The sequence below is a fragment of the Triturus cristatus genome, chromosome 3_2, assembly GCF_964204655.1.
Source record: "Triturus cristatus chromosome 3_2, aTriCri1.1, whole genome shotgun sequence".
NCBI lineage: Eukaryota > Metazoa > Chordata > Amphibia > Caudata > Salamandridae > Triturus > Triturus cristatus.
The window spans coordinates 955,421,096-955,439,082 of record NC_140584.1 but is presented as its reverse complement, the minus strand read 5'-3'; the positions used below and the strand labels follow the sequence as shown (position 1 = coordinate 955,439,082).

Here is a 17,987-nt window from a genome sequence, read left to right as displayed (position 1 = left end):
GGGGGAATACCTACATCGGGATTCCCTCGAAAATGATCGCAACCCAGCGCTGCAAGGACAAGGCACAGAGGCTCCCTCTCAAATCAAAGGGGGCCAATTAAGTTAAAGCGCTCCCAGGCGCTAGAAGAATGCAAAAGTCCTGGGGCAAAGAAAATAAATCCAAAAAGGTCCCAGAAGTCCTCCAGCATCCAGGGCATCCAGGGTCTGGGCAGGGCCCAGGGAGGCAAGCCTTCCCCTGGGCCCCAGCAGCAGCACGCCCCTGGCAGATTCGAGTCCAAGAACAAGAATCTTTTCATGGGTTCACAGCCCCTCTTTTATACACAAAATCCTTTGTCTCCAAAGGTGCAGGGAAGGGGCAAACCAGATACAACTGGTTCCTGAGCACTTTGTTTTGCTCAGCCCCTCTCCCTATTCACAGGACAGGCCAGGGACATCAGACGCACCACAGGGGGTGGAGCCAGCATTGTGGAGGGAAAGCCCAGCCCTATTCAGGTCCCAGGTGTACTCCTCCCTGCCATCAACATGCAGATCTCTCCATTCACCACCGGGGAAGACCCATCCTGACTCCTGGAGCCTGATATTTGGCTGGGTCCTTACTTGGCTTAAGCAATATTGTTTTAGTTGCCTTTTTGAAAGTTCAGGGTAATCAAACATTCTCCTGTGCCTCATTGTAATCATCAGGCAAGAGGGGGCCATGGTTTCTTTATAATTCTTATATGTAAGCCCGTCTGATCTAGGTGTTCCCTCAACACCTCTCCCACTCAGGCCAGGACCACGACATCTAGTAAAGACAACATGGCCTCAGGGATAGGGCAGACTTCAGATCTATAAAATGTGGTTAAATAATCAAAAAAGTCTTGCTATGGTGCTGTTCTTCATCTGCACAGGAAGTAACTTCACTGGATTTCCCATCATTCATCTACACATGACATGACATCACTGGTTTCCCACCAAGACTGTCTTTAAAATAAGAAGCCAAGCAAGAGGACTCATTTCCATCATCCAACTGCACAGGAAATTACATCACTGGATTTCCCATCATCCCTCTGTACTGGAAGTGACACCACTCCTTTCTCCTTCCAGGACCTACTTAATGGCTGCCACAGCGTCTGTGCCTATCCACACCTGTAATGTTTCCAGCACCAGGAACCCTGATACTCCTGCCACTACCACACTGCAACCCTCAACCCCGGCTGCTGCTCCACATGCTCCTGCCCCACATGCTGCTGCCCCAACGCTGCACAAAAAAACGACAGCGCATTCACCTGTGCTTTCTGCAAGTTTTTATTCACTTACCCACACCCAGCGCTCACCGCACCAACAGCACCCAACATCCCACCGTCTCACACAATTCTGCCATCAGCCACACAACACTCCACACTCGCATGCATGCTCCTCAACAACCGCTCACTCACCAAACACACCAGAGAGATCTGGGACCTGCTGCATAAAAATGCCCATGATCTTCTTTTCCTCACAGAAACCTGGCTGAACCTCGCGTCTGTACCTGACATCGCCACAGCCATCTCCCTGCCAGCTACAAGATTGGCAGTCAAGACAGACTTCACAAGCCCAGAACCAGAATCACCTTCATCCAAAAGAACACCATCAGCTGCACCACATCCGCGGACACGCCATCCTCCAAAATGGAACATCTGTCGTTCAACCTCCACGGTCACAGCCAACGTCACCCTAAGCAGCACTCTTATCTACACCGGGACCATGAACCAACTTCACCAACACCATCACGGACTTCGTTGCACCACTCGCCCTCGATGCTAGCAATTATTTCCTACTCTTAGACCTGTACTTCCACCTGAAAGACCACTCCAACCCCAACTCAAGAGCTCTAACTGAAGACCTTGGATGCCTGGGCCTCACCCAACGCGTAAAGGGACCTACCCACGTTGCCAAACACTCATGGATCCTTTTTATTACCAACTTCCACAACATCAGAGTGGACCAGACCACACCCACGTCAAGTTCAGCATCCCCGTCATGGACCAACGCGCACACCCCACTGACTGCAACCCATCAGCGCCAGGCTCACACCCATTCTGAATGCCTCCACCACTTCCACAACCTTCCCAGATGCTTGGAAACATACAGCTGTACTCCCATTGCAAGAAACTTTCTGCCGACCCTTCAATGCTCGCTAACTACTGACCAATCTCTCCTTGCTACCATTCCTAGCCAAGGTCTTATTGAAAAACATTAACAGACACCTCATTGAATACCTCAATGAACAACAACTCCTCGACACCACTCAGTTTGGTGTCAGACCCAGCGACAGCATGGAAACTGCCCTCATCCTCGCCAGGGATGACATCTGCATGAATCTGGACAGAGGAGACACGGCGGTCTTGATCCTCCTGGACATCTCTGCAGCATTCAACACCCTACCCTCATACAATGCCTACACGTTATCGGAATCCAAGGACACACATTCTAATGGATCTGCTCCTGCATAACTGGAAGGACCTAGTTAGTCAGCCTAGCACCGTACACCTTAGAAGACTCTGGACCTAGTCTGCTGAGTTCAGCAAAGATGCTCCCTGAGCCCACCCTCTTCAATGCATACATGATCCATATAGCCAGCATCATCTACTCTCCCAACATCAGTGTCCTCCACTACGCTGACGACACGCAACTCACTCTCTCCCTCGTGGAGAAGTCACCCAGTACACGCATTAAGTTCAATGCCTGCATGACTGAAATCACCCGCTGGATGAAAACCAACTGTCGATAAGACTGAAATTGTGATCTTCAGGAAGAGCACATCACTTTGGTACTCCACCTGGTGGGCAACAGAGCTAGGACCAACACCCACCCCCCACTCCAAGAACCGCAGTGTCATCATTGACAGCAACCTCAACATAACCGCCCAAGTCAATGCCGAAACCACCTCATGCTTCCATACCCTGAAATGCTGAGAAATATTTTAAAATGGCTCACAATCCGCACCCAGAAAACAGTCACTCATGCCCTGGTCACAAGCAAGCTGGACTACGGGAACACCCTCTTTGCCAGAATCTCACTAGAAGGCTACAGGCAATTCCGAACTGCAGCCAGAATTACTCTTAATCTCCCAGGCTGCACTCACATCACACCTGAAGGAGCTCCACTGGCTCCCCTTTCACAAACAAGCACAATTCAAACACCTCACCCCCACTTTCACAGCACTACATAACTCTGGCCCAACATACCTGAACAATCCCATCTGTTTTCACAAACCTTCTGGACATCTCTGCTCATCAAGACTCTTTCTTGCACAGATCATATGCATACGGAAAACGAGATCCAGCAGTCAAGCCTTCTCCTGCATTGCTCCTAAAATGTGGAACGACCTGCCCCTACACATACGAGCCTTCTCCTCACTTCTTACATTCTTCAAGAAGCTGAAGACCTAGCTTTTCAAGTAGTCCCACTAGGCTCTAGGTGTGGCTAGACTCACACCTGCTCAGCGCCAGGATACCCTCCCGGGTGATAGTGCTCTCTTCAAGTCTGTGTAACATAACATAACATCCTGGGTACAAAGACTGGTGACTATGGGTGGGCAAGTAGCCCAGGGAACCCAGTCCATAGTCCTGCTAGGTCGCTCTTGCTCACCGCGTCTACGAGCTAAGGAAAACGTCCCCTGGAATTTAAACTTGCACTTTGCCTATTTTCTGTGCTCCAAACTCAACGTATAAATTTTACCCAAAATAATATTATTTGAGTCAGTTACATGTACTTCCTCCAATGTGGCTAACTCAGCCTCCTACTTAGCTGTCTGTTGTCTGATGTCCCTCTGGATAAGGGATGGTGATCTCCACTTGTATGGAGATCACCATCCCTCCTAAACAAACTTAAAGGCCTTTCCGAATGTGGAACAGAGGTACAAAGAGCCCTGTTTATTTTTTTTCGAAAACTTTTTGTAACCACCAACCATTAAACATGCAATCTTGTAAAGCCAATGATGGGACTCTCCATCCGGCATAAAAAGGTAACAACACCGGGACTTGAAGTTCTAGAACTACTGGGGAATGGTCTGACAACATACTCGGCAGGTATTTGATATCAATAACCCACTGCATCAACTCTGCACTTGTAAACCAATGATCTAAACAGGAGAAGCTTTCATGGACCTAGGGTATCTTCGAGCTATTTTGAGCCTCAACGCATCAATAAGGCGATGCTCCTCCAGCTTACCAAGGAGGTTGTGGACCACTTTTGGATGGTGCGGGGGTGACAGGACGAGTTATATCTAATGTGGCAACTAGGGCTATATTAAATTCTTTGCCACAAATTGTGTTATGTCACCTGTGTTGCTCCAGCACCACGACTAAATCTTCAAAGAACTGAGAGGACTCAACTTTGGAAGCATATAGATCACCATTAACTCCCCTCCTTTAGGATCGACATACACCCCATGAAAAGAAAAGGCAATGGACTTCCGTATAAGAACAACCACCCTCCGACATAGGAACTATATGAGGAAAAGTGTTGAAACTGGCTCCATCTGAGGGCAAAAGTAGGAGGCCATGTTGGATCCAAATGAGTCTCGTGCAGGAGCACAACATCAACGGTGAGCCTCTCCAGATATGCAAGCACCAACCTCTCTCTTTTAGGATTGTCCATTGCACTAACATTTCACGTTACGTATTTAACATTATGAACAGAGGTCTGCTTTTAGCAACCGGGATAATAGGAAATCGAGGGCCAAGGCACTATTGTCCTTTGTCCATCAACACTCGACTGCACTATAAAAGAAGAAAAGAAAACAATTGACTGAGAGAAGAAGAAAATAATGGATATTTATGTGTGGGTTGGGAGCTACGGCCCTACGCAGCCATCTTGGTAGGCAGTTGAACACCCCCCCCCCCCCCATGAGTTGGGTTCTTGATTGACAGCAGCATCATAAGCTGCAGTGGTGTATGCAGTTTCGTTGCAATGACATACAAGGTTTAAGTGAGTAGAATAATAATTTCCTAGTGAAGTCCTATATTTTACTGTGATAACACCTGTTGGGCGACTGATATACCACCCCAGCTGTATTTGTGAACGATTGTACCATATATTATCTATAACCATGCATTAAGTCATGTTTTAGGGGAAGGTATAAGATGATGTTCACAAAGTGTATTTGCTGATGGAGCAGCTTGTTCCTAATAAAATGTGGGTTAGATATACTTAAATATTTGTTCATAAAGGATCCCCCTTTCCCTTAAGCTAATCTCCAAGTCTTTCCCTAGGGCCCACCAATAATGCCTCCAATTCGTCTCCCTTCAAAAAAATGACTTGAAGATCATTGCATGCAGTTTATTACTATTATTTCTGGTTAAACTTTTAGTGTAGCTGTGCACCCCCTCTTCTATATCAAGTAGTATTCTAGGTCTTGCCTTTGCAAAAACAATTAGGAGAAATGTGAATTCTTTCTGTTCAGGCCATTCCGTTTCTGTGTTTACACATACCTTTCAATTACAGTGTGCACCATGGGCTCCATTAACAAAACCTTTTCTCTGAGTAGTGTCTAACCTCTGAACCAGGTGTGACTTACTCCTGAGTTTCTTGCTATGTGAAGCTAGTCCCATGAGTTTATGCTGTGTACATGGTACTTTGTAGATAATCTGCAAGATTAAGCACTATTTTCTATTAATGCATGCACAGTAGCATCGGGGGATTATGTGCAATAATGGTTGTCCCAGGGAAAGGATTGCCAATTTCGCTCATTTGGAGATATTTCAGGTTTCTCAAGGTTTGGAAGTAGTGAAGTCTGTTTGGGATCCTTCGGTTTTAACTTTACCAATGTATTTGTAGTCTGTTGAGTTTCTGTTTTCTTGCTTCTGACGGCATTCTTGTTTTGCTATTTAGGATGTCATTTTCCTCCAACCTGAACCATTATGGCATGTTTCACGTAGCCAGTGTCAGTGATGTCCTCCTTGACAGCTCCTTCACTCCGCCATGCCAAAGAATGGGTGGGATGGTCTCCTTCCGCACCTTTGAAGACTTTGTCAGGTATGTTCATTAGGATCGGTTGGACAGTCTCCAGCTGCAACGTCAAATAAATATAGGTGTATTGGTTCAGCACCATTAACGGATTTGCCATGTTCATCCCAGAAGATGAGTTGGACATTCCTTCTGCACAAAAGTTGTCAGGTACATCCCATAGGAGAGGTTGGTAAGTTTCCATCTGTGTCTTGAAAGTCATCTACAGTTAAATAGCAAAGTGGGATATTCTGGAGCATTGAAGACTTTGTTGTCTACAGTTTCATAGATTAAGTTGCACAGTCACCTTCTACGCTTGCAAAGAATTCAAAAGGTATAGGACTACTGATGGGTGGGATGGTGCCTTTCTATACCTTCAGAGTCTTACTTTGTTTTCTTTTGATCTGCAGTATTAAAGGCTGTATCTACCAACATTTCCTGTTCCTTGGTAGTCAATAATGGAACTGTTGTGTTTTTTTTTGGTATCTAAAATTAAGAACCCTTGAGTTCTATGTCGAACTAGGTGCATTTTTCCTAAATATAAATAAATAAACCAAATGTCACAAGAGCTAGGGATGATCAGGTAGTGTGCAACCACACATGCTTTCTACTACATCTGAGAATATGAAATTAGCATCTCACCTCTTTATGTGATTGTTTTTTGTACTGTGCTCTTGCATTTTGTTTTATCTTTGACTGCTAAATCCATTTTTTTGGATTTTCAAGATGGTGTCAATAACACCCAAAACAATATCAGAGGGAATCTTTAATGCTGACTAATGTGTTGATCAGTTCATCAGTAGCTGAACGATAGAAAGCCATTTGTCTTTTGAACTGTATCGAAGTGACCCCCGGAAACATCTGTATAATGGAAATGGAGGCAACATTACAAGAAGTGTGCTAATTTGCAATTTAAACAACAGCTAAGGAAATATGTTCATATGCTGAGACGGGCAAAGAATAACATTTGTTCTCAAAAACTTGGTGATGCCGCAAACTCTCCACATGAGCTACATACGACAAGAGAGAATCTGGCCCATCCGCTGCCATTGCCTATTGCCTCCAAATTTGAAACATCTCAAGACCTGGTTGAATCATTAGCTTCTTAAGTTTCAGAGAGGGCATTCTATACTAACTGGTATCACGACAGAGGCCGCCTCCTCATCTGCGATCTGATTGTAATAATAATCAAGCTGTTATTCAAGCAAATTTGTTGTATCATTTTCCTGTCTATATGTGAGTGAATTGAAGAAGGTTGAGCAAATCAATAAGCCTAGTGCAAATGCAAGATTTAATCAGTCCCCTGCCAACTGCTGTAGTAAATTATTATTTGGTTACTGGCAGGGATCCATCAGTCTGTCCGATAGTAAAAAATAAAAATAAAGGCAGTGGACTGACTGAATTTAGGCCTATTTCTTTGCTTCCCTATTCCGTGAAATTGATGGAAAACTTGACACAAGACACCTCCAGGAGTCAGTCTCTTCCAGAGCTCTCTTCCATTCAATAGGTGGCTTTCGCCTGGGGCAAGGTGTTGAAGCTGTGATGAACTTGGAAGACAGCGATGTCTGTGCCCTAACTTTGTCTGCAGCATACAACCCCATTGATCACCACACCTAGGAGATCTGCATTAGTGAAGTGCATATTAATGATAAGAATTGCATATTGAAGCTAAGGTATATTTGTTTCCTTCAGGTGAAATCCTGGTAGCATAGAGATCTTTTTTTACACCAGCTACCAGAAATGTTAAGTGTGGAGTTACGCTCTGCTTATCTCCCCCCGCCCCTATTCTGGGCAACATCTAAGTTGCTTCACTATCTCATCTGTTGCATGAGATCCATATTACCATGTTTATGTATGTGATCAATAAGCAGGGATTGTTGGACTTTATTGTGGTGGGAAGTCTTAACTCCTAGACTGTGAACAAATCCTTAATACTGGCTCAACAATGGATGAATTTCAGCTAGTTGAAGCTTAATCAGACTGAGGCTGATCTTTTTCTGACTGGAAATTAAAGTGACGTCTGGTATCTACCCTTTTGGCTTAAATCCGTTTGACAACCTCTGCCCTTGATTTATCAATTTGAGATGTAGTTGTCCGTTTTTAATTTTCTCAGGGTTTCCTTCATAAGCCCGCCCATTGCTTCACTTTCTCTTCTTTCATATGGAGCACTGACCAACTACCGATTTAGCTTGATTAGTGTCTTTCTGCTATCCATCCACCACTCGTGCTGTGATTCAGGTACTATTTTCCTTATTTTCTTCTTCCACTCCCAGCCCCCACCCATTATCTTTGTCTTCACTTCCTCTTCTTTTATGTAGAGTGTGGACCAACTCCTGAATGATTTAGCATGATTAGTGTCCTGCTGTCCATCCAACGCTTGCATTCTGAATCATGTACTGTTTTCTTTATTTGCTTATTCCCTTCCTTCCCCCATTCGTTAGTCATGGGGACGCGCATCGCATGGTGTAAGGTTTTGCCGACTGGGTGATTGCAGAACTACTACGACCAGAGGCACCTGGGGGCAGTGTCATCACCAGCAGACCCTCCTTTTCCAGCGGCGGCGGACTTTAAAAAGACCTTGCGCATCCCGCTTCGCGGGACGCACATCGCATGGTGTAAGGTTTTGCCGACTGGGTGATTGCAGAACTACTACGACCAGAGGCACCTGGGGGCAGTGTCATCACCAGCAGCCCCTCCTTTTCCACCGGCGGCGGACTTTAAAAAGACCTCGCGCATCCCGCTTCGCGGGACGCGCAGCGGGACACGCCGGGCTAAGCCCGGGCAAAGGGCGGGCCGTCTAAGGCCGACCGAGGCTGGGCTGGGCCACCCCCTTCCGTTGCCTATTCAAACGCTATAACTTGCTCCAGAGCCAGGTGACTGACATCTGTTCTGTTTCCCCTTTGGGTACAAGGGGGCTGTTCTTTACAGCCGTTGACTGTCTTCTGGTTTATGTGTCCTATCCCCTTCACTGCATGTTAGCATTGGCTCTCTTTTTTATCTGTGCTTTAATTTAAAAAAGTAAATTAATATGGCCACACAATCTACAAAACCAAGGCTCTCCCTGGTAGGGGGCTCAGTTAGGGGGACCCTAGATCATTTTATTACTAGGGCGGCATCCGTGCTAGAAAAAGAGATCGCCATCACGGAACACCGTCTATCATTGGACCCTGTTTTTCAGAAGCGTTCCTCTTTGGGCCACATCCAACAGGTTTCCTCACCGTCACTCAGGATTTCTGATCCTGAACTATCCAACGACCCTGGCCCCCTCGCGCAACTTTGTGATCCAACAGATATAGTGCCTATCTTAAACGAAACTGGCATATCTCCCTCCAACTCCCAATCTTTAACTGGCACCTCCCTCGTGGACTTATCCTCCACTTATACCGCTAAGACTTCTAAGAGAAAACCCGCAAAAAATAGGTGTTCTTGCCCGAAGATCGTAGCAAAAAAAATCCTTACTGTTCCAACAAAAAAAAGGAGAAAAGACTGCCATCCGGATGTGCCCAAAACCATGCCCCAACCAATATCGACTCCTTCACGAACCAGGCCTCTAACACCCCCGACACAGCCTCCCATTTCTCCTTTTTCTAACTTACTGACCGATATAGAGCATCTGGTAAGATCTCTACTTTCACCCTTAGTAGAGAGAGTTAAGAACATTGCGATACAGCTAACATGTTTGGAAGCATCTCACGCCTCTCTCATTGCATCAAACAACGATCTGAATTCCCACTTACGTAATAATCCCACTGTGGCTATTATGCCTCCTCCTCTCACTCAAACAACTACTCAGTCCAACATGTCAAATCACACACAGAACATACAAGTTTCCCTGCCCATACCAGAGAAACAATTCACCGCTATGGGGGATTCAAGAGAAGATCAAATCTCCAACCCTGTAGCGCCCCCGGGCAATAACATCAATAGACAGCCTCCCTCAGATTACAAACTGGATAAAAGTTCCCATATTGACTTGCCCCCCGAAGCGGCTCCTTACGTAGTGACTCTCATTGGTGTCCCTGCGCTCGCTCAGGGTAAAACGGAGAGATACCAGGAACTCAAAAACAAAGTAGTACACTGGTTGATTCAAAATAGACAACTCCCCCCTGAAATTAATGGCGAAATACTACATGTCAGGAGATTGAAATGGTTGGGCCCTAGACCTAAGGACAAACAGGGTGATGTCATTATAATTAACTTTCGAGACCGTAGGGTGCTATCCCACATAGCGGACTGGTATACCCCGGGTAGGGGTTCAGGAATCTCAACGGTCGATTTAAGTTATTTTTACCCCGCTCTCTCTTGACAAATTCCACACTTTCATACCCATCATCGAGGGCTATTATTGAGACATCCCATTTCACCATTCCAACTTCAAACAGATATGCCACTCTCTCAGGCCTCGACGAACAGGATTGACTTCCTAATCCTGGATTCATGGTTGAGAATCCCCCTATCATGAGTATTTCGCCGTTCATTCCAGTACTACACAACCCTAACCCCAAGAATAACACCTTGCCCATTAACAACATGGGGTGGACGCCAACTTCTGATATTGCTCCTCATTTTTCATCTTCGGAGCCAACGCCTTTGTCTGTTGGTCCGATTACCAATCTTCTTTTCACCCACTCGGCCCACAGAGATATTCCTCCCCCTAAAATCTCCTCGCATCTTTTCGAAACTGCTGAGGCTGTAACAGACTCTACGACTGGCATTATTGGTACGGATGAGTCCCTCCTGGGCGATAGCCTTTTGTCCTGGAACGTGGCAGGTCTCCTCGACAAATTGTCTAATGCCGCATGGATTCAAATCGTTTCACGATACAGTACCCTCTGCCTGCAGGAAACCTGGACCACCACAGAGCTTCATCTTCTAGGGTACCAGACTTTTCATACCCCAGCTTCTCCCAGCCTCCATGGCAGAAACAAGGGAGGACTTACGACTTATATTTCGGTAGAATCCCGATTAAAACCAACTTATATCACAGGGTCTTCATATTATCAGTTAATCAGTTTGACTGGTGGCTCCTTTAAAAACGTTGTCCTGGTCAACTTCTATAATAATATCCCAAACTCACATTTTGACTTGGTGCTCAATGGATTAAAATCCGACCTAATAAAAAAAGAGTCCCAAAATAACTCTGACACCCTAATCATCTTGGTAGGCGACTTTAATTGCCCTTTATGTCCCCAGAGTCTTAAAGGCACTTGTGGCCTGACAACTGATATGGACGATTCTCCCAATCATTTTTGCCATACTAAATTGGGAGATCTCTTAAATGGATTAATATCCCATTTTAATTTATCCTTTGTCAATGACCTATGCCTTCCACCCAAGTGCTTTAAACCCACTTACAATGGGAGAGGCTGTCACACCACGATTGATTACTCACTTATATCTTCTAGGTACTCAGGGTCGATACTTACCTGGGAGACCCTTGACACTGTTATTAGCGATCACTATCCTATCGAGGTAACTCTAAAGTTAACCTCGTATACTAATGACATGGTCAGGCAGAATCCCTCTTATTCTCCTCCCCTGCAGCCGGGAACCACTATGGGCCTTTTTCTTAAATGGGACAAAGTGGTCCCCCCTATTTTTCTTAAAACCCTGGTTACCAATGTTTACGACCATATCCAAATTTGTTTGTCACCTACAGAAAATCCACAGACAATAACAAACTCCGTCTCTGCAATTCTATCAGAAATTAAAACTCTCCTTGCTCGAGCCCCAAAGAAATCAGCCCCACTTACCCACGGCTGGTTCGATAGGGACTGTTCCAAAGCCCTGCAACTTTTGAAACTAGCTCTGAAGTCTAACCCTAGAAACCGTTTAGAGGTCCAGCAAGCCAGACATAACTACCGTATCAAGCGTCAGGCAAGGAAAAACCAGCTGAAGTCGCTGGCATGGTCAGCCCTTGTGGAAGCCTCTGAGAAGAGGGATAATACTGCCTTCTGGAGGGCAGTCAATGCCCCCTTTTTTCGATCCTCTCAGCCCCCGATTTTGGACTCCGCTATTACCCCCGAAACTTGGGTTAATCATTTCAGTACCTTATACAATCTTACTGATTTGGATAATCGTCTACCTGAGTGGGAAACTGATCCCAACTCCTCTCCTGACCTAACTACTTCCACCTCTTTCCCCCTGAATATCTTTTTTGACCACGCTGAAGTATTGATGGCCTTAAAAGATAGCCCCTCCGGGAAAGCCCCAGGCCCAGATTGCGTCCCAATAGACGTTTTTAAGTCACAGCCTGACCTATGGGCCCCATTGCTAACTAATGTATTGAACTCTCTGAACACCACCGGCTTTATTTCCACCTGGCCAGAGGCAATTGTCGTCCCGATTTTTAAAAAAGGCGCGAGAGATAATCCCGCCAACTATCGCCCAATCTCACTTTTAGACTCCCTTATGAAGGTAGCCGGGCGAATTATTTTAAACAGAATACATGATTGGTTAAGCACTCAAGATATTATTTCTGATATGCAATATGGCTTCAGACAAGGCAAGGGTACTATTGAACAGGGCCTAAACCTGACCCTAATAATAGCCAAATACACTCAGGCAAAAAAAGGAAACCTTTTTATAACCTTTGTAGACCTCAGCTCCGCATTTGACTGCGTTGAACACAGGCAGTTATGGTAATCCCTTACAGAGATTGGCTTAGATCCCCTTATTATATTATTCATCAAAGAGCTGTATAGGGATGCATCGGCCCGCGTGAGATATGGTAATAATGGAGAATGTTCTGACAGGTTTTTTATCAGACGAGGTGTCAGACAGGGTTGTATACTAGCTCCCTTACTCTTTACCCTCTATATTAACTCTGTTAGCCACCATCTGACCAGAACTTTCCATGATTACCCCACAATCAATGGTAAACCTATTCCCATTTTGCTCTACGCAGACGATGCGGCAATTATGTCCCAGACCCGCATGGGGCTACAAAGGGCAGTCACCGAATTTACTGACTTCATGTCAAAGAGAGGCTTAAATGTTAACACCTCTAAAACTTACACCATGTCCTGTGGCCTCGGGATTGGAAAAAAGCCATGCACCATTTTTTTGAACGGCAAAAAATTAATCAACATTGATAGTTTCCCTTATTTGGGCATTACCTTCAATAAGAGAGGCACTTGGCGAGCCGCGGCTCAAGCCAGAGGTCTAGCATTGTCTAAAGCCATAGGTGCACTGACCAACTTTTCTAAAAAACTAGGGGGTCGCCCAATAAGCCCTTTACTTCAGATCTATCGGGCGAAGTGCATTTCAACTGGTACCTATGGATCTGGGATCTGGGGGATTGATCCCGCCGAACAAATCCAGCGACTTGAGAATGCTTTTCTACGTTACCTTCTAGCTGTCCCTTTAGGCACCTCTACTTATATGGTGCACTCTGAACTGGGCCTCACTTACATAGCGGATACGATTAATTCTTCCCCCCTTCTCTTATGGCACAAAGTCTGGACCAACGAAGAAACTCCATTTAATAGGGAAATTATCACAGACTGTCTAAAACTGAAAGAGGTCAGGAACATCAAATGGTTGAATTACGTCAAAAGGTTGTCCACTGACATCGGGCACCCTGAATTTTTTGCTGACCCATCAACCCTAGTTAACATAGCAAAAGTCGAGCTAAAGCGACTTGTCTTAAATCACTTGTGCTGTAAACGATGGTCCCTAGAAAAACAGAAGAGTACAATTGCTGATTATCAAAATATGATTACTGTGAGTGGTATACAGCAATATTTACTCTTAGAACATCCCCGTTTACCCGTATGCTCCTGACCCGCTTTCGTACCAATACTTGTTTTAGACTTCTAACCTTTCCTAATCCAAATTGCTGGACCAGTGACTTACAGAAATGCCCTTGTGATGGCCTTTCGATTCAATCCAACATTCATTGCATTCGATTTTGTAGATTTTATCAATTGCCAAGGACCATTTTTTTAAAACCGCTGCTTAAATCATGGGGATTACGCTCATGTAAATTGGCTTACCAAAAATTAAAAACCCTGGAAACACCTTTAGCCCTGGCAGCCATCTCATCCTATCTGAAAATGACGATGAGGCTTAGGACATCAATGCAGACCTAAGTGGTCTTATATCTTGATGCTTTGATTGTATCTATTCTCTTGTTTTCTGTGATTTTAATTATGTTACAAATTGAATGTAATTTTAATTGTTTTTATTGGATTTTTACATGTATGTACTTTTCTGATATTGTTTTTATACATATCGAATAAAGTTCAATATCTATCTATCTATTTCGTTAGTCATGTTCTTTATTCCGCTCCCACCCTGTGCTCCTGTTGCCTCTTCCCCTTCTGCCACCTTCTCTTATTCCTTCTTCCCCTCCCAGCCCCTGCTCCTATTGCTTCTTCCCCTCCCACTCCCCCTGCAACCATTGCTTGTTCCCCCTCTTAACCCAACTGTTCTGGCTGCTTCTTCTCCCTCCTACTTCCCTGTTGCTTCTTTCCCCTCCCCCGGCTGCTTCTTCCCCCACTACCCACTGCTCCAGTTGCTTCCTCCTCCTCCCAATCCTCCTTCTACTGTTGCTTCATCCCCCCTCTCCCCTGCACCTCTTGCCTATTCCCCCTCTCCCCCTTCTCCTGTTGCTTCTTCCCCATCCCACCCCCTGCTCCTGTTGCTTCTTCCCCTCCCACCACCCCTGCTCTTCTTGCGTCTTCCCCTCCCACCCCTGCTCCTCTTGCTTCTTCCCCTCACACCTCTGCTCCTTTTATTTCTTCCCCTCCCACTCCCTGCTCCTCTTGCTTTTTCCCCTCCCACCCCCTGCTCCTCTTGCTTCTTCCCCTCACTCACCCTGCTCATCTTCCTTATTCTCATCCCAATCTCCTGCTCCTTTTGGTTCTTCCCCCCCACCCTCTAGCTCCCCTTACTTCTTCCCTTCTCACCCCCCTCCTCCTCTTGCTTCTTCCACTCTCACCCCTCTCCTCTTGCTTCTTCCACTCCCACCCCCGCTCCTCTTTCTTCATTGCCCCCACCCTCGCTCCTCTTGCTTCCTCATCTCCTGCCCCCCGCTTCTGTTGCTTCTTCCCCTTCCACCCCTGTGCCTGTTGCTTCTTTCCCTCCCACCCCTGCTCCTGTTGCTTCTTCCCCTCCCACGCTCCCTGCCCCTTCTTCCCCTCACACCACCGCTCCTGTTGTTTTGCCCCCTCTAAGCCCGTTCCCGTTGTTTTGCCCCCACTAACCCCATTCTCATTGTTTTGCCCCCTCTAACCCCTAGTCCCGTTGTTTTTCCCCCTCTAACCCCCGGTCCCATTGTTTTGCCCCCTCCCACCCTCGTTCCTATTGCTTTGCCCCCTCCCACCCCATTCCAGTTGCTTTGCCCTCTCCCACCCCTTGCTTTGCCCCTTCCCACCCCATTCCTGTTGCTTTGCCCCTCCCACCCCGTTGCTTTGCCCCCACCCCGTTGCTTTGCCCCCACCCCGTTGCTTTGCCCTCACCTCGTTGCTTTGGCCCCACCCTGTTGCTTTGCCCCTCCCAACCTGTTGCTTTGCCCCTCCCACCCTGTTGCTTTGTCTCCTCCCACCCCCGTTGCTTCGTCCCCTCCCACCCCCGTTGCTTCGTCCCCTCCCACCCCCGTTGCTTCGTCCCCTCCCACCCCCGTTGCTTCGTCCCCTCCCACCCCCGTTGCTTCGTCCCCTCCCACCCCCGTTGCTTCGTCCCCTCCCACCCCCGTTGCTTCGTCCCCTCCCACCCCTGTTGCTTCGTCCCCTCCCACCCCTGTTGCTTCGTCCCCTCCCACCCCTGTTGCTTCGTCCCCTCCCACCCCTGTTGCTTCATCCCCTCCCACCCACGTTGCTTCATCCCTTCCCACCCCCGTTCCCCTTGCTTCGTCCCCTCCCACCACCATTCCTGTTGCTTCATCCCCTCCCAACCCCCTTTCCCATTGCTTCGTCCCCTCCCACCCCCGTTCCTGTTGCTTTGTCTCCTCCCTCCCCGTTGCTTTGCCCCCACCATGTTGCTTTGTCCTCACCTCGTTGCTTTGGCCCCACCCTGCTGCTTTGCCCCTCCCACCCTGTTGCTTTGCCCCTCCCACCCTGTTGCTTCGTCCCCTCCAACCCCCGTTGCTTCGTCCCCTCCCACCCCCGTTGCTTCGTCCCCTCCCACCCCCGTTGCTTCGTCCCCTCCCACCCCCGTTGCTTCGTCCCCTCCCACCCCCGTTGCTTCGTCCCCTCCCACCCACGTTGCTTCGTCCCCTCCCACCCACGTTGCTTCGTCCCCTCCCACCCCTGTTGCTTCGTCCCCTCCCACCCCTGTTGCTTCATCCCCTCCCACCCACGTTGCTTCATCCCTTCCCACCCCCGTTCCCCTTGCTTCGTCCCCTCCCACCACCATTCCTGTTGCTTCATCCCCTCCCAACCCCCTTTCCCATTGCTTCGTCCCCTCCCACCCCCGTTCCTGTTGCTTTGTCTCCTCCCTCCCCGTTGCTTTGCCCCCACCATGTTGCTTTGTCCTCACCTCGTTGCTTTGGCCCCACCCTGCTGCTTTGCCCCTCCCACCCTGTTGCTTTGCCCCTCCCACCCTGTTGCTTTGTCTCCTCCCACCTCCGTTCTTCGTCCCCTCCCACCCACGTTGCTTCGTCCCCTCCCACCCCTGTTGCTTCGTCCCCTCCCACCCCTGTTGCTTCGTCCCCTCCCACCCCTGTTGCTTCATCCCCTCCCACCCACGTTGCTTCATCCCTTCCCACCCCCGTTCCCCTTGCTTCGTCCCCTCCCACCACCATTCCTGTTGCTTCATCCCCTCCCAACCCCCTTTCCCATTGCTTCGTCCCCTCCCACCCCCGTTCCTGTTGCTTTGTCTCCTCCCTCCCCGTTGCTTTGCCCCCACCATGTTGCTTTGTCCTCACCTCGTTGCTTTGGCCCCACCCTGCTGCTTTGCCCCTCCCACCCTGTTGCTTTGCCCCTCCCACCCTGTTGCTTTGTCTCCTCCCACCCCCGTTCTTCGTCCCCTCCCACTCCCGTTGCTTCGTCCCCTGCCACCGCTGTTGCTTAATCTCCTCCCACCCCTGTTGCTTCGTCCCCTCCCACCCCTGTTGCTTCGTCCCCTCCCACCCCTGTTGCTTCGTCCCCTCCCACCCACGTTGCTTCATCCTTTCCCACCCCCGTTCCCCTTGCTTCGTCCCCTCCCACCACCATTCCTGTTGCTTCATCCCCTCCCAACCCCCTTTCCCATTGTTTTGTCCCCTCCCACCCCCGTTCCTGTTGCTTCGTCCCCTCCAACCCCATTCCCGTTGCTTCGTCTCCTCCCACCCTCATTGCTTCGTCCCCTCGCACCCCTGTTCTCGTTGCTTCGTCCCCTCCCACCCCCGTTGCTTCGTCCCCTCCCACCCCCGTTGCTTTGTTTACCTCTCACCCTCCCGTTCCCATTGCTTTATTCCCCTCCCACCTCCTGTTGCTTTGTCCCATCTGACCCCCCGTTCTCGTTGCTTCTTCCTTACCACCACCCCACCTCCCCCGGTTTGGTTGCTTCATGGCCTCCCACCCCCACACCTGTTCTGGTTGCTTCATCCCCTCCCACCCCCTTGTTCTTGTTGCTTCTTTTCCGTTCCCATCCCCCTCTGCTCCTGTTGTTTCTTCCCCTCCCATACCCCAGTGCTCCTTTTGCTTCTTACCCGCCGAACCCGTGCTCCTGGTATTTCTTCCCCTCTGAAACTCCTGCTGTCTGTGTTGCTTCAATTTTCCCACCCACACCTTGCTGTTGTCTGTGTTGCTCCCACCGCTACCTCCCCCACCCTCCCCCGCCAAAACAAAAAAATTGCTAAGATGTGGCAAGCACTGGCTGCATCATAGTTTTTTTTTTTAACCGTCCCATCATAGCGGTTTTTCTTTTTTTACATACTTCACTTTTAGTCATGCCGTACAGCCACTCTGCTGTACAACATGTCTAATAGCTTTCACATGGGGATAGCTATTAGCTTTGCCAATGCTTGTTTATTTCTACCTTGGCGCCCCACCTACTTACTTCCTTAACGTTAGTGACTCGCTACGGTTGTATGA

General features: G+C 48.1%; 1 protein-coding gene across 5 annotated transcripts in view; it reads left to right on the top strand.

The window, feature by feature from the left end:
• ACACA (acetyl-CoA carboxylase alpha) overlaps window positions 1–17,987 on the top strand; it is a 938,215-nt gene that overhangs the window by 418,854 nt on the left and 501,374 nt on the right. For all 5 annotated transcript variants that reach the window (XM_085649480.1, XM_085649478.1, XM_085649479.1 and 2 more), the window contains one exon: window positions 5,854–5,997. In XM_085649480.1, coding sequence (XP_085505606.1) covers window positions 5,854–5,997 — 144 coding nt within the window. The remainder of the gene's footprint in view (window positions 1–5,853; window positions 5,998–17,987) is intronic.